Here is a 26,317-nt window from a genome sequence, read left to right as displayed (position 1 = left end):
AGGTCTGGAAGCACTGCAACCTTTGTGCAGATCTATTGTGCAATGTGTTGGGAGTAACTGGTAGAGTAAGACTTTAATTGCCTTGGTGCTCCCAATTGGCGTAAGTTTTCAGGAAACAAGGTTCGCTGGCGTGACTTGTTATACAACGGCCGAAAACGTATAGGACCGTTAATCGGCAATCAATGAGAAGATGAATATAACCTCGTGGAAAATTTTAGCGAAAGCGGTTTTTTCGAAGAATTCATTTTAATTTTGACGCTAACGATGTTATTGGGAGGATAAGGTTCTGCATTTTTTGAAAAGCTCATTGAACCCGTCATACATGTTTTTGTATATCAGTCTCTTACTTTTTGCAGAAAAACCGAGGAAAAGAAACTGGAAAAATTGCAAGAACAAAGATCGAATAAAAGCTCTTCGCAAACAAATAAAGTTCTCTCCTATGAAGAATCACTGACGCGAAACACTAATTTACTAAAGGTAACTTCTTTCAGCATTTCTTTTAATATGGGGTTTATGAAATTTTTGAAATTGCTATGACATTTTGGTCTTGAGAAACTTTATAAGGCAGTTCAGAATTTTGTGCATTTGGAAACGTTGCTATAGCAAGTATGTATAAGCTACAGATCGTGGACAGCTTTTTATACTCAGCTGAGCAGAGCTCATAGAGTATATTAATTTTGTTCGCATAACGGTACCCTGTAACGGCATCAACTAATCGAGATAGATATAGACTTCTATATGTATATCAAAATGAATCTGGACGAAAAAAGAAATTCATTTAGCCATGCCCGTCCATCCGTCCGTCCGTAAACACGATAACTTGAGTAAATTTTAAGGTACCTTGATGAAATTTGGTATGTACGTTCCTGGGCACTCATCTCAGATCGCTATTTAAAATGAACGAAATCGCCTACTTTTTCGATATCGATAATTTCGAAAAACCGAATTACCAAGCACGGATAAAGCGATGAAACTTGGTAGGTGGGTTGACTTTATGACGCAGAATAAAAAAATAGTAAAATCTTGGACAATGGGCGTGGCACCGCCCACTTTTAAAAGAAGGTGATTTAATCATAATAGATCACGTTCTAACTGATAAATTAAACTATAATTATTTTCTATCCTTAGAAGATAATCCGATCTCAGATCACAGAATAATTAATTTAGACATAGCCATGAACCAACAATTTTTTAAAGAAAGTAATACTACTTGGTTTGAAGTTTTCGATTATATCGCCTTTGAAGATAGTGCTGTAATCGACGAAATTATACAAAACTCCTCTTTTAATGATTTCTATAGCTCCTTATCCAATAAAATAAATCAGTTTACAAAAAAAGTTAAAAAACCTAGGCATGATTATAGGAACCCTTGGATGAACTCCGAACTTTCAAAAATTATTAGGGAAAAAATAAATACTTCAAAATGAAAACCAAATATAGAAATAATCTGTTCTTCGAAACTGAGTACCATGCCTTGAAAATAAAAGCTCGGAAAATGACTAACTATTTCAAAAAGCGATACTATGGTAATCGCATAACAGAAAATATACATTCAGGAAGCAAAACGAGGTCTATTATGCAAGAAATAATCTATGGAAAAAAGAATGAAAATGTGACTGATATCAGTCAGATAATATATAATGTAATATCTTGGAAAAATCTGCAAACGGCCCGAATGGTATCTCCACAAAGTTTGTCAAAAAATACAAAAATCATCTAGCTTTGCCGATCTGCAATTTTATTAATGATTGTTTTAGATCAGGTCAGTATCCTGATGAGTTAAAGGTAGGGTCCGTGGTACCTGTACATAAAGCCGGAAGTAAAGAGTTATGTTCAAACTACCGGCCAATAACGAAACTCAACACCATTGATAAAATATTTGAAAGCATACTTCTTGATCGACTTACAACATTTCTAGCACAAAATAATATAATTGTAGAATGCTCCAACACCATGGCAGCGTGCATATCGTGTACAGAGTATATCTACGAAAATATTGATAAAAAGAATTATGTGGCTCTCTTGGCAATTGATTTATCAAAAGCTTTTGACTCAGTAAATATAGAGATAATGGTTCGTAAGTTAGCTGAACTAGGTTTGGAAGGCAAAGAACTGAAGATATTTGAAACCTTTTTAACCAACAGAAAACAGTTTGTACAAATAAATAATACAACGAGTTCCAGCTTCGAAATTAAAACAGGCGTACCGCAAGGATCTAAACTAGCGGCAACTCTGTTTATAATATATATTAATAATGTACTAAAATCTAAAGGGTGTTCCCCAGTTTTATGCTGATGGTGGAACCTTCATGTACTCTGCAAGTACGTTGGAAGAATTAATCACCAACATTAGGACAGATTTGGATGAGATAAAAAAATGGTTTGATTGTAATTTATTAAAAATTAATTTAGAAAAAACACATTTCATTATTTTTAAAAACTTCAAACCCATACCGAGCATTACAGATTTTCCTGGTTTCGCATTTGATTACAAAATTATCACGAGGGTTGACAAGTTGAAATACCTGGGAATATGGTTCGACACGAATTTAAATTGGCACGAACATATAACTAGATTGAAACTTAAGTTAATACCGCTAAATTTCACAATATATAGAAGTAGAAATAATATACCCAGAAAACAATTGTGGCTATTATATGATGCGTTCTTTATGTCACGTTTAACGTATTTAAACCCAATCTGGAGCAGATGTGCAGAAAATAAAATAAATTAGTTACAAATACTTCAAAACAAAATGATAAAAAATATCTTGTTACTACCCAGAATAACTCCCACTATCAGGCTTTATGAAAATAGGTTAGACGTTAGAAAGTACAGTATTCTACAGACGGTGCTCATTGTTTTCAAAGTCAAAAACAATCTGATTAAACATAGTCTTGACTTAAATTTCGCAGGAAATGTAAGCTATAACTTTAGAAATACTCTATATATAAAAACTTATTTTTTCCGTACTCAAAGAAGCACAAATTCAATACGTAGCTATGGTGCTAGAATGTTTAATAAATTGCCCGACAATGTTAAAACATGTTCCAATTATTTGCATTTCAAGAGGCAAGTTAAAAGCCTCTTGTTATTAGATTATAACTTTAGCCTGTAAAATACAAATATATGTAATTTTTTCTTATATGTTTTTTATAATAAAAAAAAAAAACAGTAAATAAGTATGTTAAAATAATTCGGCGCCAGTATATTTAAGCTGGCACACCACACTTGTTAGTATGTACTAAAATAATTTAAATGTAAACTAGTGTACTTAACGCGGTTGACAGCGTAGGAAGCAAATATGCATACATGTTAAGCTATCTTCTCATACAAAATGTAGTTTTTTCGAGAAAACATTGTATTATTTTTAAAATACGCCATCAATAAAGAAAAAAGAAAAGTTTTGAAAGCTGTAGCGGCAGTGTTTGGCAAGCGCTCCGGGTGTAATTATGCCATGAAAAGCTCTCAGTGAAAACTCATCTGCCTTGCAGATGCCGTTCGGAGTCGGCATAAAACATGTAGGTCCCGTCCGGCCAATTTGTAGGGAAAATCAAGAGGAGCACGAAGCAAATTGGAAGAGAAGCTTGGCCTTAGATCTCTTCGGAGGTTATCGCGCCTTGTATTTATTTATTTTAATGATATGGTACAAAAAAAGACAAAAATAAAAGAAAATTTCAAAATGGGCGTAGCTCCGCCCCTATTTCATTTAATTTGTCTAGAATACTTTTAATGCCATAAGTGGAACAAAAATTTACCAATCCTTGTGAAATTTTGTAAGGGCATAGTGCAAGGAACAAAAAACACAAGGAAAGCTAGACGTCGAAAAGCTTCAATCACAACAGACTGCCAATGATTTCGCAACTTGACTCTCACACCTGCTCTCTGAGAGCACAACTCATCCTGAAGGAATACAGGAGCAGTGGGAGCATATCTCCAAAGCACTTCGTACTGCCGCCGAGGAAAAAATTGGTTACCGGCGGCCACGAAAAAACAACTGGTACGATGAAGAATCTCGCGTTGCAACCGAAAGAAAAGGAGCTGCCTACAGGGCTACGTTAAAAGCGAGCGCGACGAGCGGAATGTGTGAACGCTATCGTGAGTTGAAAAGGGAAGCGAGATGCCTTTTCAGGAAGAAAAAAAGCAGAAGCAGAAAGGCGTGAGTGCGAGGAGCTTGAGCTGCTAGCCACCAGGAATAACACCCGAAAATTTTACCAAAAAATACGGCAACAGACGGAAGGTTTTAAGACCGGGGAAAACTCCTGTAGGAACGAAAACGGCGACCTTGTAACTGATGTCCAGAGAGTGCTTAGATTATGGAGGGAACACTTCTCTGCTTTCCTAAATGGAGGCAGCAATTCAGCGCGCAGAGATGAAGAACCCAATCTCGCAATCGATGATGATGGAATATATGTCCCCCCGCCCGATTATGACGAAGTTAGAATAGCAATAACCAGATTGAAAAACAACAAGGCCGTGGGTGCTGATGGATTGCCTGCGGAGCTATTCAAGTACGGCGGCGAGGAGTTGGTAAGGCGCATACAGCAGCTTCTTAGCAAAATATGGGCGGACGAGTGCATGCCCGACGGTTATAATCTAAGTGTTCTTTGCCCAGTCCACAAGAAGGGGGATACTGCAAAATGCACCAACTATCGTGGAATCAGCCTTCTTAACATCGCATATAAGGTCCTTTCAAGTGTATTGTGCGAAAGATTGAAGCCCACCGTGAACCGGCTGATTGGACCTTATCAGTGCGGCTTCAGACCTGGTAAACCTACCATCGACCAGATTTTCACAATGCGCCAAATATTGGAAAAAACCCGTGAAAAGAGAATCGACACACATCACCTCTTCGTCGACTTTAAAGCCGCCTTCGACAGCACGAAAAGGAGCTGCCTATATGCCGCTATGTCTGACGGCTATGCAAAATGACGTTGAGCAACACCATCAGCTCAGTCAGAATTGGGAAGGACCTCTCCGAGCCGTTCGAAACTAAACGAGGTTTCAGACAGGGTAACCCCCTATCGTGCGATTTCTTTAATTTGATGCTGAAATTTATACTAGCTGCAGAACTTAACCGCACTGTAACAATATACTATATAAGCGTGCAATTACTGGCATATGCTGATGACATTGATATCATCGGCCTAAACACCCGAGCTGTTAGTTCTGCTTACTCCAAACTGGAAAAAGAAGCGGTAAAGATGGGTTTGATGGTGAATGAGGACAAAACGAAGTACCTTGTGTCATCGAGCAAAGAGTCAGCGCATACGCGCCTTGGCAACCACGCTACTGTTGGCAGCCATAATTTCGAAATAGTAAAGGACTTCGTTTATTTGGGAACCAGCATCAACACGTGCAAACATCAGCATTGAAATCCAGCGAAGAATCAATCTTGCCAATAAATGCTACTTTGCACTAGGTAGGCAATTGAAAAGTAAAGTCCTCTCTCAGCGAACGAAAATCATTCTTTACAAGTCACTTATCGTCCCCGTCCTGCTATATGGGGCAGAAGCATGGACCATGACATCAGCAGATGAAGCGGCTTTGGGAGTGTTCGAGAGAAAAGTTCTTCGAAAGATTTATGGACCTCTACGCGTTGGCGATGGCGAGTACCGAAGAAGATTTAATGATGAGCTGTACGAGCTATACGCAGACATCAACATAGTCTAGCGAATTTAAACGCAGCGGCTGCGCTGGCTAGGCCATGTTATGCGAATGAAAGATGATGTTCCGGCCAACAAAGTGTTTCTATGGGAACCCGCATATGGAAGCAGAGGTAGAGGGCGGCCCCCACTCCGTTGGAAGGACCAGGTGGAAAACGATTTAAACTCCCTTGGTGTGACCAATTGGCGCCGGTTGGCGGAGCGAAGGAGCGACTGGCGCGCCTTGTTGGACGGCCATAACCGTTTAGACGGTTAAGCGCCAATTAAGTAAGTAAGCATATTGTGAAGTTCCATTTTGGAACTTCTGCAAAAAATGTTCTTGTGCGCACACTCCACTCAATGATTGAACACAGTATTTTAATTTAAGCTCGTGTTATTTTATTTAAGTTAGTTTTATAAAGAAAATATATATAGTTTTAAATTTAACTTTTGGGTTTTTTTTTTAATTAATCACTAAGTTAATTTTTAGTTTTTACAATTAAAAAGTTTTAGTTTTCCCCACGTTAGAGTCTCTTTTTTCTTGTCCAAATTTATAATGATGACCGCCTTTCTTTACGAGCCGACCTCCCCGTTTCCAACTTGTTTCAACACCTGTTGTCCATTTACAATAGCCAACAGGGTTGCACCAAGTGGGAAACAGGGTGACATGGTACAATTACCAGGTAGAAGCATTAACGAAAATGCAACCCTCCCGTGTATTTTGTTGTTTCCGATTGTACATAAACTGTCAATCATTCTTTCAGTTTCTTCTGTCAAAAGTGATGGAAGAAGAAAAATGTCACATGTAATTTTCGTAAACAAAGCCAAAAAAAAAAAAACAAAAAAGTTGGTTTGCTGATGAAGCTGGATGAAAAAGGCATTTTAAATGGAAAATAAAGGCAATTAGCTGATTTTTAAATGATATATATTTAATTTATTGTTATTTTTTATTTACATATAGCAGCTGAATCACTTCTTCAACGTTTCCAGCGCATCAACTCTTGGTAATTCTATACGACAGTATGACACTGATAATATGAGTCCATAAATATCGAGAGAGGTGCTAAAAGACGCGCATTGACCTTGACAACAATAATCAGAAGGCGGAGGTAAACTATTTACCAAAAATTCATAAACCGAATTTACCCTTACGTCCCATAGCTTCATCAATGAACGTTCCATGTTATGGTCTTTCAAAGTTCGTTGGTAAAATACTAAACAATTTAATCTCAGAAGAATACAATGTAAAAAACTCGTTTAGACTCAAAGATAAATTGGAAAACATTGAAATATGTAGCGACGACATATTAGTATCCTTCGATGTAGTCTCCCTATTCACCAACATCCCCATATACTTAGCAATAAAGATAATAATGGACAAATTCCAACAACTACAATGTAACATACCAAAAAACAAATTTTTAAAATTACTGAATTTTTGCCTGAAAGATAATAATTATTTTACGTATGATGGGAAAATTTACACCCAAAGCTTTGGTATGCCCATGGGTAACCATCTTTCACCGACAATAGCAGATATCATCATGGATGACTTACTAGACAACACTATTTTGGAATTGAAAAAACTACATAAAATAAATATACAGTTCATAGTTAAGTACGTGGATGATATATTTGCTATTGTAAAACGAGATGACTTAGACATCATACTGAGAACTCTAAATCAGTACCACAATCGGCTACAGTTTACAACAGAAAAAGAGGTAAACTCAAAAATCCCCTTCTTAGATGTGCTCATTCACAGAACTGACAATAGGATTTTACTCAACTGGTACTCTAAATCAGTAACATCAGGAAGAATCATACACTTCCTTTCTGCCCAACCTAAAAAATACAAAATAAACGCTGCAAAAAACATAATAAACAAAATATTCACATTGAGTCACAATCAGTTTTTAAATTCCAACAAGGAAAAAATTTACAAATTGCTTACTGACAACAACTACCCGAGCCAATTAGTAAAGACCCTAATAGAACAGAAATTAAAAGAGACTAACAAAAAGCAACATCATACAACAACCACACAAACACCTACCGAAACAAAACAATACCACAGCATCACCTACATACCAAAGTTCACAGAAAAAGTTCACGCAAACATAAGAGAACAAAAACGAAATATTTCTCTAGCATACAAATCCAACTGCACTCTCTCCACTATATTTACCAAGACAAAAAGCCCAGTAGAACCACACCAACAAAACAATGTAATCTACCAAGTACAATGCAAAGGTGGAGAAAACACACAATGCGACAAAATATACATAGGGACGACGAAAAGAAAATTGGGAGTTCGACTAGCAGAGCACGAAGCGGACATAAACAAAAAGAAAAGCGGCACGGCACTTGCTCAACATATTCTAACACATGGACACACCGCTGATTTACAAAATACAAAAATAATAGACACAGAGAGGAAAGAGAAAAAGCGGTACACACTAGAGAGTCTTCACATACTAAAAAATAGAGAGAAAACAGTAAATAGACGAGAAGATACTGATCAAATTGCGGCAGCATATCTATTATGCTTATGATTTGAAATTAGTTTTGACAAATATACCAAACTAGCATGGTATTATATACTCCTATGAGTTTTGTGATATTTTATTTTAATTATTATTTCATGTGAGTTTCTTTTTTCCGCATTTAATGTTTGTGTCATGATTTAACAATGTTTATGTTCCAACTTGTTTTTACAAATTTGTCTTTGTTATTGTTATTGTTTTTAAATAAAGATGTCCAGCCCCTGAGGATGCCAAGGAGCTTGGCGAAACTTCGGGTTTATAAGTGAAGTTTAATCTTGCACTGTTCAAATATCTGACCATACAAGCCTATAATAATTCTGAATTTAATAAAATCAAATTGGTCAGCAAAAATCGATCACACATTTAATTTATTGTGTTTATTTATTTACATATAGCAGCTGAATCACTTCTTCAACGTTTCCAGCGCATCAGCTCTTGGTAATTCTATACGACAGTATGACACTGATAATATGAGTCCATAAATATCGAGAGAGGTGCTAAAAGACGCGCATTGACCTTGACAACAACAATCAGAAGGCGGAGGTAAACTATTTTGTGTTGGACAAGAGATATTTGCAAAAGAAGTTGAAATTTTTCAATTGAAAATTTTCATGTGCGCGTTGTAATGTTGATGACATTTGGTACCCAAAAAAAAAATTGTGGACATAAGTGTTTTGCGCAGATATAGTTTTGGTCTCCAAACCGGTGTTGGACCCACCCAGATTAATTTTTTATAAGCGCCGCCAAAGGCCGCCCGCGCAAAAATAGTATGGATCCCACCCCGGTCTCGAAGCACTCCGGTGTCATTTTTCGGTTTTTTGGGAATATCTTTTGAACGAGCTAAAATTTTTCTTTTCCGCCTTCGGATTATTGTTATTGGATTTGGTGCTGCATGTTATCTTGCACTCAAAGAAATGGAATATGATAAGAAATTTATAGATTTTCTGTCGAAACGTTTATATGATCGCATCACTTCAAGATTATCATATGCCAAGGTATAGTGGTTCCAGAGCAAAGGTATATTGGTAGCCAGAGCAAAGGTATAGTGGTTTATTAAATTTATCATTACTTATGGCCTTAAAAGATGTGGTGTTGTCTAGTGCCTCAGCGTGTACTTCTGCATCACTGGAACCTACGTGCGATTGGAACTGATGAGGATTTGGCACATAGTTCAATAAGGTATACGAGTTTACCGTACTGTATTGTTTAGTTAATTTGAAAGTAATTTATTGTTAAATTTTTATAGATTTGGTATTGGTTGTTTTACCACCATTGAAGAGGTTGATTATATTACCGATACCTGCATCAAACATGTCGAACGTTTACGTGAAATGTCTCCATTATGGGAAATGGTGCTAGAACCAATTGATTTGAAAAATATCCAATGGTCGCAATATTAATTTTGTTTATGATATATAAATAAGGGACCGTTTTGTATTGTATGCATCTTTTAGTGTATGTATTTATATTCCAAAGCAGTTTAATGTAAAGTGAGATACAAATTTTTTGGAATTATATTGTTCCTACTTTATCTGCCTAAGGTCGTTATTTTGTAGTATTAAAATTATATTGGGAAATGCTATTGCAAAATGTTTTTTGTAGTGGACCTTATTTTCAATACATGTATGTAAAATGCTGAGTTAATAGTATGTTCATGAATAAGTAGATTTATTTTAAAATTTCATGTATTTTGTAAAGTAAAAATTAAGTAATTTAGTAACCTAATAAATATCGAAGATACATATATACATAATAACGTTTAACGTGGAAACTCGTCGTGTCGGTATTTGAGGTGCAGATTTCTTTGAAGTATATGTACTCCATGTCTTTAGATGTAATATTTTTTAATTAAAAAAAGCACGGTTGTGTTGGATACTTGTTCGGATGTAGTACTGACTTCAATTACGGTTCCGGGTTTTCCTTCTGGCTCTAGCCAGGAGGCTTTTGTAGCAATTTCGGCTTTAAGTTGGATCTGGTATCGGTACCTACTACGGTAAAAGTTCGGCTTGGAATATTTCCGTTTTCAACTCCAGTATCGGTTATACTCCAGTTTTTTTTCTTGTCATCATATGGATGATATAAATAATCCAAAAGTAAATCTATAGCATGTAAAACATAATTGTCTAGCAATATTTTCTCTTCGCAAACTGTTTGTGGCCCTGATAAGGGCAGCTTTTCGAAGGTATAATTGTTTAGCATTTAGTATTGTCCGATATTTTGGTAGATAACTGTAGGAACGACCGTTTGGGACGATGAGACAACTTCCGTTTTTTACAAACTCTTGATTAGCACTGCTAAGTCGTACATAAAATTATGTTATATTTTTTATCTTACAACATTCGGGAAACAATATTTACATCAAAGACGGTAAATATAGCGATGGAGTGGAGTTGGGCATCAAATTTACTCTCTGAGCTCCCACAATAAGGTCACAGGCCTGAAAATGGAGCGAAAAAATTAAGCCATTTTAGGGAAGCTAACGCCACAAGCTTTTTCCCAATTTTTCCTCTTCCTTGATCTTGCGGGGTAATTCTTTACTTTAGCTCACAATTGCAAAAACTCGTGCAAAATATCGGGAGGTGTCAAAAAAATTCGTTTTGGACTCAGGACGACGAATCCGAAAGCGAAAATTAAAAATTTTATTTCTGTCAAAAAATATTCCCAAAAAACTGAAAAATGGCACCGGAGCGCTCCGAAACCGCGGGTGGAATCCATAGTATTTTTGCGCAGGTAATAGTCTAGTTGAGGGGTCGACTGCTAATACGCTACCAAAAATATCGAGAGACTCGTCTTGACATCAGTATTAATAATCCGAAGGCGGAAAATAAAAATTTTAATTCGTTCAAAAGATATTAACGAAAAACCAAAAAAAGACTCGCGGGTACCTCCAAAACCGGGGGTGGGATCCATAGTAATTTTGCGCAGAACACCTTTCTGCGTTGGCGGCCCTCGGCCGCGCTTATAAAAAATGACCATGGGAGACCAAATCTATATCCACGCAAAACACTTTTAAAATAAAAAAAAAAAACGCAAAACACTTTTACCCAAGGTTTTTTTTGTGGATACACAACACCATCAAAATTACAACAGCCACATAAAAATTTTGAACTTTGTAAATATATCTGGAAAGAAATAAAATTTTCAATTTCCGTTTTCGGATTCGTGGTTCTGGGTCCAAGGCGCGTCTTTTGACACCTCTCCCGATATTTTTGGACGAGTTTTAGTAGTTGTGAGCTAAAGTAAAAAATTACCTAATAAATTTTCACATCAAAAGTAAATAAACAAAAAATGTTAACATAAACAAAGTTTGACATGTTATTACCACCTTCGAATGAAAAAACATGTAAAATGCAACTCTGATACTTTTACCTGCTTATTGTACCATGCCATGGTGCCTTCGGATTATTAATACTGATGTCAAGACGCGTCGTTTGACACCTCTTTCGATATTTTTGGTAGCACATTATCAGTACTATAGATTCCACCCGCGGTTTCGGAGCGCTCCGGTGCCATTTTTCAGTTTTTTGGGAATATTTTTGACAGAAATAAAATTTTTAATTTTCGCTTTCGCTTTCGCATTCGTCGTCCTGAGTCCAAAACGAATTTTTTTTACACCTCCCGATATTTTTGCACGAGTTTTTGCAATTGTGAGCTAAAGTAAAGAATTACCCCGCAAGATCAAGGAAGAGGAAAAATTGGGAAAAAGCTTGTGGCGTTAGCTTCCCTAATATGGCTTAAGTTTTTCGCTCCATTTTCAGGCCTGTGACCTTATTGTGGGAGCTCAGAGAGTAAATTTGATGCCCAACTCCACTCCATGGCTATATTTACCGTCTTTGATGTAAATATTGTTTCCCGAATGTTGTAAGATAAAAAATATAACATAATTTTATGTACGACTTAGCAGTGCTAATCAAGAGTTTGTAAAAAGACGGAAGTTGTCTCATCGTCCCCAACGGTCGTTCCTACAGTTATCTACCAAAATATCGGACAATACTAAATGCTAAACAATTATACCTACGAAAAGCTGCCCTTATCAGGGCCACAAACAGTTTGCGAAGAGAAAATATTGCTAGACAATTATGTTTTACATGCTATAGATTTACTTTTGGATTATTTATATCATCCATATGATGACAAGAAAAAAACTGGAGTATAACCGATACTGGAGTTGAAAACGGAAATATTCCAAGCCGAACTTTTACCGTAGCAGGTACCGATACCAGATCCAACTTAAAGCCGAAAACCCGGAACCGTAATTGAAGTCAGTACTACAACCGAACTAGTATCCAACGCAACAGTGCTTTTTTTTAATTAAAAAAGATTACATCTAAAGACATGGAGCACATATCCTTCAAAGAAATCTGCACCTCAAATACCGGCACGACGAGTTTCCAACGTTAAACGTTATTATATATATATGTATCTTCGATATTTATTAGGTTACTAAATTACTTAATTTTTACTTTACAAAATACATGAAATTTTAAAATAAATCAGTACTTATTCATGAACATACTATTAACTCAGCATTTTATATACAATCTCATTCCAAATTTTCAACATCTCTTGGAGACAGTAACGTTAGCACTCATACATACATGTATTGAAAATAAGGTCCACTACAAAAAACATTTAGCAACAGCATTTCCCAATATAATTTTAATACTACAAAATAACGAATTTAGGCAGATAAAGTAGGAACAATATAATTTCAAAAAAGTTGTATCTCACTTTACATTAAACTGCTTTGGAATATAAATACATACACTAAAAGATGCATACAATACAAAACGGTCCCTTATTTATATATCATAAACAAAATTAATGTTGCGACCATTGGATATCTTTCAAATCAATTGGTTCTAGCACCATCTCCCATAATGGAGACATTTCACGTAAACGTTCGACATGTTTGATGCAGGTATCGGTAATATAATCAACCTCTTCAATGGTGGTAAAACAACCAATACCAAATCTATAAAAATTTAACAATAAATTACTTTCAAATTAACTAAACAATTCAGTACGGTAAACTCGTATACCTTATTGAACTATGTGCCAAATACTCATCAGTTTCAATCGCACGTAAGTTCCAGTGATGCAGAAGTACACGCTGAGGCACTAGACAACGCCACAACTTTAAGGCCATAAGTAATGATAAATTTAATAAACCACTATGCCTTTGCTCTGGATCACCATTACATATACCATGTGATAATCTTGAAGTGATGCGATCATATAAACGCTTCAAATCCAATAACAATAATCCGAAGGCGGAAAAGAAAAATTTTAGCTCGTTCAAAAGATATTCCCAAAAAACCGAAAAATGACACCGGAGTGCTTCGAGACCGGGGTGGGATCCATACTATTTTTGCGCTGGCGGCCTTTGGCGGCGCTTATAAAAAATTAATCTGGGTGGGTCCAACACCGGTTTGGAGACCAAAACTATATCTGCGCAAAACACTTATGTCCACAATTTTTTTTGTGGGTACCAAATGTCATCAACATTACAACGCGCACATGAAAATTTTCAATTGAAAAATTTCAACTTCTTTTGCAAATATCTCTTGTCCAACACAAAATAGTTTACCTCCGCCTTCTGATTATTGTTGTCAAGGTCAATGCGCGTCTTTTAGCACCTCTCTCGATATTTATGGACTCATATTATCAGTGTCATACTGTCGTATAGAATTACCAAGAGCTGATGCGCTGGAAACGTTGAAGAAGTGATTCAGCTGCTATATGTAAATAAATAAACACAATAAATTAAATGTGTGATCGATTTTTGCTGACCAATTTGATTTTATTAAATTCAGAATTATTATAGGCTTGTATGGTCAGATATTTGAACAGTGCAAGATTAAACTTCACTTATAAACCCGAAGTTTCGCCAAGCTCCTTGGCATCCTCAGGGGCTGGACATCTTTATTTAAAAACAATAACAATAACAAAGACAAATTTGTAAAAACAAGTTGGAACATAAACATTGTTAAATCATGACACAAACATTAAATGCGGAAAAAAGAAACTCACATGAAATAATAATTAAAATAAAATATCACAAAACTCATAGGAGTATATAATACCATGCTAGTTTGGTATATTTGTCAAAACTAATTTCAAATCATAAGCATAATAGATATGCTGCCGCAATTTGATCAGTATCTTCTCGTCTATTTACTGTTTTCTCTCTATTTTTTAGTATGTGAAGACTCTCTAGTGTGTACCGCTTTTTCTCTTTCCTCTCTGTGTCTATTATTTTTGTATTTTGTAAATCAGCGGTGTGTCCATGTGTTAGAATATGTTGAGCAAGTGCCGTGCCGCTTTTCTTTTTGTTTATGTCCGCTTCGTGCTCTGCTAGTCGAACTCCCAATTTTCTTTTCGTCGTCCCTATGTATATTTTGTCGCATTGTGTGTTTTCTCCACCTTTGCATTGTACTTGGTAGATTACATTGTTTTGTTGGTGTGGTTCTACTGGGCTTTTTGTCTTGGTAAATATAGTGGAGAGAGTGCAGTTGGATTTGTATGCTAGAGAAATATTTCGTTTTTGTTCTCTTATGTTTGCGTGAACTTTTTCTGTGAACTTTGGTATGTAGGTGATGCTGTGGTATTGTTTTGTTTCGGTAGGTGTTTGTGTGGTTGTTGTATGATGTTGCTTTTTGTTAGTCTCTTTTAATTTCTGTTCTATTAGGGTCTTTACTAATTGGCTCGGGTAGTTGTTGTCAGTAAGCAATTTGTAAATTTTTTCCTTGTTGGAATTTAAAAACTGATTGTGACTCAATGTGAATATTTTGTTTATTATGTTTTTTGCAGCGTTTATTTTGTATTTTTTAGGTTGGGCAGAAAGGAAGTGTATGATTCTTCCTGATGTTACTGATTTAGAGTACCAGTTGAGTAAAATCCTATTGTCAGTTCTGTGAATGAGCACATCTAAGAAGGGGATTTTTGAGTTTACCTCTTTTTCTGTTGTAAACTGTAGCCGATTGTGGTACTGATTTAGAGTTCTCAGTATGATGTCTAAGTCATCTCGTTTTACAATAGCAAATATATCATCCACGTACTTAACTATGAACTGTATATTTATTTTATGTAGTTTTTTCAATTCCAAAATAGTGTTGTCTAGTAAGTCATCCATGATGATATCTGCTATTGTCGGTGAAAGATGGTTACCCATGGGCATACCAAAGCTTTGGGTGTAAATTTTCCCATCATACGTAAAATAATTATTATCTTTCAGGCAAAAATTCAGTAATTTTAAAAATTTGTTTTTTGGTATGTTACATTGTAGTTGTTGGAATTTGTCCATTATTATCTTTATTGCTAAGTATATGGGGATGTTGGTGAATAGGGAGACTACATCGAAGGATACTAATATGTCGTCGCTACATATTTCAATGTTTTCCAATTTATCTTTGAGTCTAAACGAGTTTTTTACATTGTATTCTTCTGAGATTAAATTGTTTAGTATTTTACCAACGAACTTTGAAAGACCATAACATGGAACGTTCATTGATGAAGCTATGGGACGTAAGGGTAAATTCGGTTTATGAATTTTTGGTAAACCGTATAATCGTGGTGCATTTGCTGCCGTACATGTGAGGTGATGTTTGTCTTTAAGACTAATCAGTTTATCTTTGTACAGTTCGTTGATAAGGTTGTTGTTTTGTTTCTGTAGCGTATCTGTTGGGTCGTTTCTAGCCGTTCTGTATGTGCTTTTGTCCTCAAGTAGTTTGCCCATTTTCTCTTTGTAATCTGTCTTGTACATAACAACTGTCTTGTTGCCTTTGTCTGAATCCGTGACGATGATATCTTTGTGTCTTCTTAGAAGAGCCTTTGCTTTGCTGTAGGTTTCCAGTATAAATTTGTCCGTTGGGCTATGTTTAATTTGCCGTTTGTATTGTGAGATTCTGTTGCTTAATCGGCATCTTTCCATTTCTTTAGCTCTCTCGTTCTCAAATTGCTGTATCACTTGCTCAATCTCTGCTATGATTTTTAAAGGTTTGAATGTGGTGTTTGTTGTAGGAAGTGTAAATTTTTTCCCAAGGGAGAGAAGCCATTTGACTTCTTCAGGAAAATGTATTTTCGTGTAGTTTATGAACCAGTCACTGTTCACTCTTATGCCCAAAGTTCGTAGTTGTTTCTGCTTCAGTTTCTCAAGTTTGGATGTTTGTGTTGTTTTTATTTCGTCTGCCATTCTCTGGCTTAGAATTGTTTGATTATGTTTCACCGACAATAGCAGATATCATCATGGATGACTTACTAGACAACACTATTTTGGAATTGAAAAAACTACATAAAATAAATATTAAGTTCATAGTTAAGTACGTGGATGATATATTTGCTATTGTAAAACGAGATGACTTAGACATCATACTGAGAACTCTAAATCAGTACCACAATCGGCTACAGTTTACAACAGAAAAAGAGGTAAACTCAAAAATCCCCTTCTTAGATGTGCTCATTCACAGAATTGACAATAGGATTTCACTCAACTGGTACTCTAAATCAGTAACATCAGGAAGAATCATAAACTTCCTTTCTGCCCAACCTAAAAAATACAAAATAAACGCTGCAAAAAACATAATAAACAAAATATTCACATTGAGTCACAATCAGTTTTTAAATTCCAACAAGGACAAAAATTTACAAATTGCTTACTGACAACAACTACCCGAGCCAATTAGTGAAGACCCTAATTGAACAGAAATTAAAAGAGACTAACAAAAAGCAACATCATACAACAACCACACAAACACCTACCGAAACAAAGCAATACCACAGCATCACCTACATACCAAAGTTCACAGAAAGAGTTCACGCAAACATAAGAGAACAAAAACGAAATATTTCTCTAGCATACAAATCCAACTGCGCTCTCTCCACTATATTTACCAAGACAAAAAGCCCAGTAGAACCACGCCAACAAAACAATGTAATCTACCAAGTACAATGCAAAGGTGGAGAAAACACACAATGCGACAAAATATACATAGGGACGACGAAAAGAAAATTGGAAGTTCGACTAGCAGAGCACGAAGCGGACATAAACAAAAAGAAAAGCGGCACGGCACTTGCTCAACATATTCTAACACATGGACACACCGCTGATTTACAAAATACAAAAATAATAGACACAGAGAGGAAAGAGAAAAAGCGGTACACACAAGAGAGTCTTCACATACTAAAAAATAGAGAGAAAACAGTAAATAGATGAGAAGATACTGATCAAATTGCGACAGCATATCTATTATGCTTATGATTTGTAATTAGTTTTGACAAATATACCAAACATGCATGGTATTATATACTCCTATGAGTTTTGTGATATTTTATTTTAATTATTATTTCATGTGAGTTTCTTTTTTCCGCATTTAATGTTTGTGTCATGATTTAACAATGTTTATGTTCCAACTTATTTTTACAAATTTGTCTTTGTTATTGTTATTGTTTTTAAATAAAGATGTCCAGCCCCTGAGGATGCCAAGGAGCTTGGCGAAACGTCGGGTTTATAAGTGAAGTTTAATCTTGCACTGTTCAAATATCTGACCATACAAGCCTATAATAATTCTGAATACAATAAATTAAATATATATCATTTAAAAATCAGCTAATTACCTTTATTTTCCATTTAAAATGCCTTTTTCCTCCAGCTTCATCAGGAAACCAACTTTTTTCTTTTTTTGTTTTGGCTTTGTTGACGAAAATTACATGTGACATTTTTCTTCTTCCATCACTTTTGACAGAAGAAACTGAAAGAACGATTGACAGTTTAGTACAATCGGCAACAACAAAATACACGGCAGGGTTGCATTTTCACTAATGCTTCTACCTGGTAATTGTACCATGGTACCATGCAGGGTGATACTATAAGGCTGCTGTTACACCATCCCCCTTTTCGAAAAAAAAAGTTGAAGTCGACAAGTTGATCAGGTTTGTCGGCTTCAACTTTTTTGGGTGGATTTTACATTCATCCCGAATGGAAAAAAATGAGAAGAATTTTGAACTTTTGCGGCAGGCTAACTTGGCTAATTTAACTAATTACATTTATTTGTATTTTAGCCTACATATTAACGTATATACGAAAATTAGTACTTTATATATATTTTTGTTTGTGTTTTTTTGGTAAGCTAGCTTAGTTAATTTAATTAATTACATTGAGGCCTACATATGTATATATATTAATATTAGTAGTTTATATATATTCATTTTTTGTGGATGTTTTTTTTGTTTTTTTTTTTTTTTGTAATTCAAAATTTCATTTTTGTGGGTTTGTTGTGTATTAGCTTATACGTACATTTTCTTTTTATTTGTTTTACTTACATTAAGTATTGTTTTTACAGTTTGACATTTTTTTATTTAAATTTGCTTTTACTTAAATTAAGTATGGTTTTTACAGTATGACATATTTTTATTTACATTTGCTTAAATTTAGTGTAATAAATGATTAAAAATTTGTTTGACCTTCTCAAAATGAAATTGGTTACATCCGATTTTATTTATCTAGGTACTCCCCTTATGCGGTTTTTATGTACCGTTTTGTATTTTTTGTTTTCATTATCAAATATGGTTACATTTACACCGTCTATATTGGTTACTAGGTATGGGACCTGATATATGTTTTTATGTTTCTTTTTGAATTAAAACCATATCGTTTATATTTACTATTATTGGTTGTGCATTTTTGTCGTATACATCTTTATTTCTTATTTTGTGTTTCTCTACTAATTCTTTAGCCAAGGCGTGGCATATTTGCATTCTATATCTTACTTCTTTTGAATAATTTTCGATATTATAAATTGGTTCGATTGTTTCGTTCTTTAATTCAGATAGCACAATGGCCTTTTTGCCGAAAACTAGTTCAAAAGGAGTAAGTTTATTGTCGAATACCGTATTTGGCGTTGTGTTATGCCAAAACGTAAAATATTTCAAATATGTATCCCAATCATCAAAAGAACCATTTAAGTACGCACGTAGGTACTCGGTTTCATGATGGTATGGGGTAGAAAAGTTATGATTGATATTTAGTAAGCTGGTTAAAATAACAAAAATTTCGTTTTTAAATTCAGTACCTAAATCTGATTTGATAGATTTCATGGCACCGTATATTAAAATTAAGCTTTCGAAAAGTGCTGACGCGATGGTTTTTGCACTTTTATCCGGTGTTGATATTGTAACTAAGTATTTTGCCAGATCGCAAATTATGGTAAGCGCGAACTTATTACTATATCTCGATTCTGGCAATGGGCCTATGGTATCAATTACAACAATGTCAAAAGGTTTGTTAGGAGTAGGAGTTAGAACGAGTTCTTGTTTAATTTCCTATTTTGACTTTGTTCAAAAGACATTTTTCGCATTTCCTAACATAACTAGCTATGTCCTTTTGTCATATTTTTCCAGTAAAATTTGTTTCGTAATTTGGCATATAGTTTTTTGGTTCCACAGTGAGCTCCAGTGATGGGATAATTGTGATAAATTGCTAATAATTTTGATTTTTGTTCCTGGTCAGTGATTGTTTCAATTGGATCTATTAAAATAATTTTTAAAAATTGTAAAAGCTTATTTCCTCTTTCTTTAAAATTTGTAATTGTAATGTATTTGAAATATAAATCGTCTTTTGGCCATTATATTTCCTTAATATTAAGTTTTCTGGCTTCTTTTTCTAGCCTCGAAAGTAAAGTATCGAAATTCTTTATTTCGTTAGAAAATTTAAAATCAAGTAAAATTGTTCTTTTATGCTTTATATGCGCGCATATTCTTAAAATTTTTTTGTTTTTATCATAAAATATTTCGGATCTAATACGAGGAATTTTTTTTGAAAAGTTATGAGTAAATTTATCATAAACGTTTAATGTTTGTATATTTTCACATAAGTCTATATTTTCGATAGAACTACATTTATCTTTTTTCTTACTCATAGCCCTAGTCTGAACCGCAAATATATTTTTGGACGATTCTTTTATTTCGCTAATGGTGATACGAGAAAGTGCATCAGCTCCTACATTCGATTTTCCCTTTATGTATTCTATTGTAAAATCGTATTCTGCCAACTCAAGTCTAATTCTAGAAAGTTTTGAAAATGGATCTTTCATAGTAAATAAATAGCCTAAAGGCCTGTGATCTGATTTTACAATAAAGTGATTTCCATAAACGTATGGTCTTAATTGTTTAATGGCAAAATAAATGGCTAATAATTCCAACTCAATGATGGCTTTCTTTTGTTCTGCATCGTTAAAAGATTTTGACTCATAACATATAGGTAAATCGCTGCCTTGATGTTCTTGGCTGAGTATTGCTCCACACCCCGTTTTAGATGCTTCTAACGTAATGGTAAACTGTTTGGAAAAATCTGGGTATTGTAATATCTTTGGTGATATTAGGGATGCTCCTAGTGCATCAAAAGCTTTATCACATGCTTCGTCCCAGTTAAATTCTACTCTTTTTCTATTCAGTCTATTCAGAGGTGCTGCCAGAGATGCAAAGTTTGGAATAAAGCGTCTGTAATAGTAAGCAAAAGCTACAAACCGTCTTACGGCATCTTTGTCTGTTGGCTTAGTATAGTTACGAATTGCATCTATTTTCGAATAGTCTGGTGACAGACCTTCAGCTGAGCATTTGTGTCCTAGGAATGTTACTTCTGGTCTTAGAAAAATACATTTATTTGGATTGAGTTTAAGGTTGCATGATCTACAAGTATTGAATACTTTAGACACATTTTTAATGTGATGAGATTCGCTACAACCGATGACTATAATGTCATCTACATAAAGTAAAGTTACGTTAGGTGGTATTCCTGAAAATGCGATGGTCATCACCCTAGAAAACGAATTTGGTGTAATGTTCAAACCAAATGGCAATACCTTCCATCGATACGCTCCGCGATCAGTAGAAAATGAGGTTATATCGCGTGAATCTACGTGTAGTGGTATTTGGTGAAATCCAGAAAAAAGGTCTAAAGTTGAGAAAAATTTGGCTCTGCCAAGATTGTCTAAGATATCATCTATTCGTGCTAATGGAAATTTATCTGCTATTAGCTTCTTGTTAACTGGGCGAAAATCAACGCACATTCTTACGCTGTAAAGATATTTGAATCCGGGGTAGCTACAGTCGGGTTTGCTTGCTTGCAATCAAGTCAATTTTTATTTCAAACCCTGAATATCTCATTTACAATTTAACAAAACAATATTAGATTTTAAAAGTATTTCATGAAATAGCAGAACAAGTGTAATTATGTGAAAGTATTTCACATTTCCCCCCTTCTTCCGGAAACAAAAGCTTTTAATTGCGATAAATGGCCAGTCCGAAATTTCGACTCAGTTTCCTTCTTCAATTTCACAATTACAGGTGAAACAAACCCAGTTACTGTAAACGGGCCATCATACTTAGGTGCAAGCTTGGCGGAAAAATTCTCTACTGCATTCGAAATATGATGCTGCCGAAGTAATACTTGATCTCCAATTTTTGGTTTCCATTCACGATGTCGAAAGTTATATGATTTGACTTGCGTTTCTGCTGCCTGTTCCAAATTTCTACAAACAATTTGGAATATCTCTTTAAGTCGAGTTACTTTTTCATTAATTGCTTCTATATAAGACGGAAACGGCTGTACGTTTTGATCATAAATAGAGGCTGGCAGTCGTGGCTCTCTACCTTGAACAATAAACGCAGGACTATATCCTGTGGAGTTTGGAACCGCAGTATTGATGGCCAACATAAATTCGGGAAGAAGTTCATCCCAAGTCTTATGTACACCGTGAGTAAATTGCGCAATCATTGTCTTGATTGTTCTATTAGCCCTCTCTGTTGGATTTTCTTGGGGCATATATGGAGCTGTATACCGTTGACGAACGTCTAGTTCCACTAAAAATTGCTTGAATTTATGACTAGCGAATTGAGTACCACGCTTTTATAGTATACTATAAAAGCGTGCAATTACTGGCATATGCTGATGACATTGATGTCATCGGCCTAAACACCCACGCTGTTAGTTCTGCTTACTCTAAACTGGAAAAAGAAGCGGTAAAGATGGGTTTGATGGTGAATGAGGACAAAACGAAGTACCTGCTGTCATCGAGCAAAGAGTCCGTGCATATGCGCCTTGGCAACCACGCTATTGTTGGCAGCCATAATTTCGAAATAGTAAAAGACTTCGTTTATTTGGGAACCAGCATCAACACTAGAAACAACATCAGCACTGAAATCCAGCGAAGAATCAATCTTGCCAATAAATGCTACTTTGGACTAGGTAGGCAATTGGAAAGTAAAGTCCTCTCTCGGCGAACGAAAATCATACTCTACAAGTCACTTATGGTACCCGTCCTGCTATATGGGACAGAAGCGTGGACCATGACAACAGCAGATGAAGCGGCTTTGGGAGTGTTCGAGAGAAAAGTTCTTCGAAATATTTATAGACCTCTACGCGTTGGCGATGGCGAGTACCGAAGAAGATTTAATGATGAGCTGTACGAGCTATACGCAGACATCAACATAGTCCAGCGAATTAAAACGCGGCGGCTGCGCTGGCTAGGCCATGTTATGCGAATGAAAGATGATGCTTCGGCCAAGAAAGTGTTTCAATCGGAACCCGCCTATAGAAGCAGAGGTAGAGGGCGGCCCCCACTCTGTTGGAAGGACCAGGTGGAAAACGATTTAAACTCCCTTGGTGTGACCAATTGGCGCCGGTTGGCGGAGCGAAGGAGCGACTGGCGCGCCTTGTTGGACGGCCATAACCGTTTAGACGGTTAAGCGCCAATTAAGTAAGTAAGAATTGAGTACCATTGTCGGATAAAAAAGTTTTTGGAACTCCAAATCGTGAAAGTATATGTTCTCGAAATGCCTTACACAAGTTGCTTGTGGTTGGAGAACGTAAAGGAACCAATTCTACCCATTTCGAAAATTTGTCAAAAAATACCAATAGTGTCGAATTACCATGTTTAGATCGGGGTAAGGGACCGATAAAGTCAGCACATAATACTTCCCATGGTTCTTTAGGTATCTCCGAATGCATCATTCCCGCAGGACGTTGTTGTGATATTTTATATTTTTGACATGATTCACATTGCTGAACATAACGCTTTATATCACGATGCATACCTGGCCAATAATATCGATTTTTGAGTCGAATAATTGTTTCCCTTATTCCCAAGTGACCTGCTGTAGGATTGTCGTGATTTTCCTTTAGAACTCGAATCCGATCAGGTTTATCAACGCAAAATTTCTATGGAATGCAATCGTCATCATCTGTCCGAGCAGAGAAACGTCGATAAAGTTTTCCATCTTCGATACAAAATCCCTGATTGGCTTGCCCATTTTCACGAACTTCTTTCATTTTCTTCTTCAACCAACTACACTGTTGATCATCAGATGTTAAACACAAATCTTCTATTGGTTGCCGTGACAACGCGTCAGCGACTGTATTTAGCTTACCTCGCCTATAATGCACATCAAATTGATACTGCTGTAACTCTAAGCCCCAACGTGCAACTCGGCTGGAAGGACTTTGAAAAGAGTTCAACCATTTTAATGCTAAATGGTCCATTAGAACTATAAAGCGGTATCCTTCAAGATAATGCCTCATTTACCTGATAGCCCATATAATAGCCAAGCATTCCTTCTCCGTTGCAGAAAACTTTAATTCAACGTTGCTCAAATGTCGACTGGCGTATGCAATAACTTGTTCTTGTCCATCAATGTTCTGTGTTAAAACAGCTCCTAAACCATAGTCGCTGGCATCAGTTTACAGAATGAATTTCTGAGTGAAGTCAGGACATGCCAAAACTGGTGCTTCTGTGAGTTTGTTTTTAAGGTCAAAGCCTTTTGATGTTCCTCCTTCCATTCCCACTTTGACTCTTTCCGCAATAAATGATTAAGGGGGTGAGCAATTTTAGCATAATCTGGTACAAATCTTCGATACCATGAAGTGATACCAATAAACCGATGTAATTCTCGAATATTTTCCGGTACGTTCAAGTTTGTTATAGCATCAATCTTTCAGGATCCGTATGAACTCCATCTTCACTAATCATATGACCAAGATGTTTAGTTTTCCTAGTGAAAAATAAACATTTGTCGACGTTAATTCTCAAATTAGCTGCTCGTAGCCTGCGAAATACTTCCACCAACATAGCTTTATGCTCTTCGAACGTTTTACCAGTGACAATGATATCGTCCAAGTAAGCGAAAACAAAAGGCTCAAGATCAGCACCGATGACTTTGTCCAATGCTCGCTGAAAGGTGGCCGGAGCTGAATGTAAACCAAATGGCATTACACGCCACTGAAAAAGTCCACGACCAGGTACAGTAAATGCAGTAAAGTGTTTACTATTTTCATCCATCGGTATTTACCAGTATCCATCCTTAAGATCAATGCTACTAAAGTATTTTGCATTACGCAGTCGATCAAGGATGTGCTGAATTCGTGGTAAAGGGTATGCATCTGGAATAGACTTTGCATTAAGCTGTCTATAATCGATACACATTCGCCATTGTCCGTTGTTTTTTTAACCAACACAATGGGTGCACTAAATGGGCTCTGCGAAGGTTCTATACAACACTTTTCAAGTAATTCGCCCACTTTTCCGTTAATTATACTTTGCATTGCAGGATTTATTGGAAAATATCGCTGCTTTATTGGCCGATCATCTTTCATAACAATTTTTTTGGGTTGTAACACTCGATGGTCCCTGTACTTTTTCAAACTTTATTAACTCGTATTGCAAAAAATCTTTAATCAATGCCTCTTCTGAAATATCATCTGTCAATGTACACTGTTGATATTTCATTTGCTTACTTATCGTATCAAATGAAGATAGTTGTAGTTTGGCATTACCAATGCATATGTAAGTGTCCATTCTTTTCAAAAAATCCATACCAAGGACGATGTCATCTATAACCGAATCCATAACCATCAAATGAAAATTTCGTACCATTTTATTACATTGCAAATCCGCATCTAAAACAAATTTTATTTGTTCAGTAATACCATTAGCCATCCGAATTTTTATATTGAATGGTTTAAGTTTGTGATTTAAATTAAAGCGAGTAATAAACCGTTGACTGATAAAACTTCGTGAAGATCCTGTATCAACAGTGGCATCAGTTTTAATTTGCTCAACTTGAATAATAATTGTTATTTTTTTGTTACTATATTGGAGAGTGCCTATTGCTGTATGTGGGACTCCGATTCCCCTCCATTCAATCGAAGTCTGACATGGTTTCCCGAATCTTTTCTGCAACAATCCATGGTTTTTATGTTACGACGACCACAATCCCAACAGAAATATATTTGTGGTTGCCTACAATCCTTTGCATAATGGCCTTGACCACCACAGCGATGACATACGTTCGGCAAAAAAGTTGGTTGATGTTGTAAAGTATTAACAGGTTCCTTTACGAATTCGAATTGATTAGTTTTTATAACTCGCCGATGTTGATTAATCATTATTTCTTCAAAGTCTTCAGCCAAAGATGTAAGTTGCGTTAGAGAACCAAAGTCGCTTCTCTTGATAAAGAGTTGATAATCAAGCTTACAATTGCGATAGATCCGTTCCAATTTTCTGTCCTCAGGAATGCCCGCATGTCGCATCAAATCACTTAAACTTAACATATAATCCTTAAAAAGCTCATTTGGGTTTTGACGACGAGTTCTAATTTGTTCATCTAAAGTCTCAAAATAACGTGGTGGAAGAAAGGATTTCAAGAAATCGTCCTTAAAATTTTCCCAAAATAGCCAGTTTCGCTTGCAATTACGATACCAGAGCAAACCCTTATCTTTGAGTAGTTCCGGCATCGTCTTTTCACCACCATATCCTGTGGCAGTGCATAAACTTCAATCAGTCCCTCAACTCGTTCAATAAAAGAGATATGATCCTTCGCACCATCAAACTTGATTGACCATTTGCGTACTTGGTCAATAACTGATAAATATGGAATATGTCTGTTAGCAATTAAGTTGATTTTCTCCGCTTCGACAGAGATCGCAGATGCATTTTCACGTTGTCGATGTTCCTCGTTCGATAATTCCTCTAAATGTTGTTGCTCCACTTCGATGTCTCTGGCTGGAATTGAAATTAGATCCTCTGCAATTTGTTGTTCGTGAAAAGTTCCTTCTGAATATTGTCTCTGAAATTC

At 35.8% G+C, this 26,317-nt stretch overlaps 1 protein-coding gene across 1 annotated transcript in view; it reads left to right on the top strand.

Moving 5' to 3' along the window:
- LOC137242570 (uncharacterized) overlaps positions 1 to 26,317 on the top strand; it is a 125,943-nt gene that overhangs the window by 19,223 nt on the left and 80,403 nt on the right. Inside the window, exon 2 of the mRNA XM_067769848.1 lies at positions 357 to 477. Coding sequence (XP_067625949.1) covers positions 357 to 477 — 121 coding nt within the window. The remainder of the gene's footprint in view (positions 1 to 356; positions 478 to 26,317) is intronic.

This window comes from Eurosta solidaginis, chromosome 2 (genome assembly GCF_040869045.1).
Source record: "Eurosta solidaginis isolate ZX-2024a chromosome 2, ASM4086904v1, whole genome shotgun sequence".
In the NCBI taxonomy this organism is placed as follows: Eukaryota; Metazoa; Arthropoda; class Insecta; order Diptera; family Tephritidae; genus Eurosta; species Eurosta solidaginis.
Note: the sequence above shows the minus strand (reverse complement) of the source record. Positions and strands in the feature narration are given on the sequence as shown.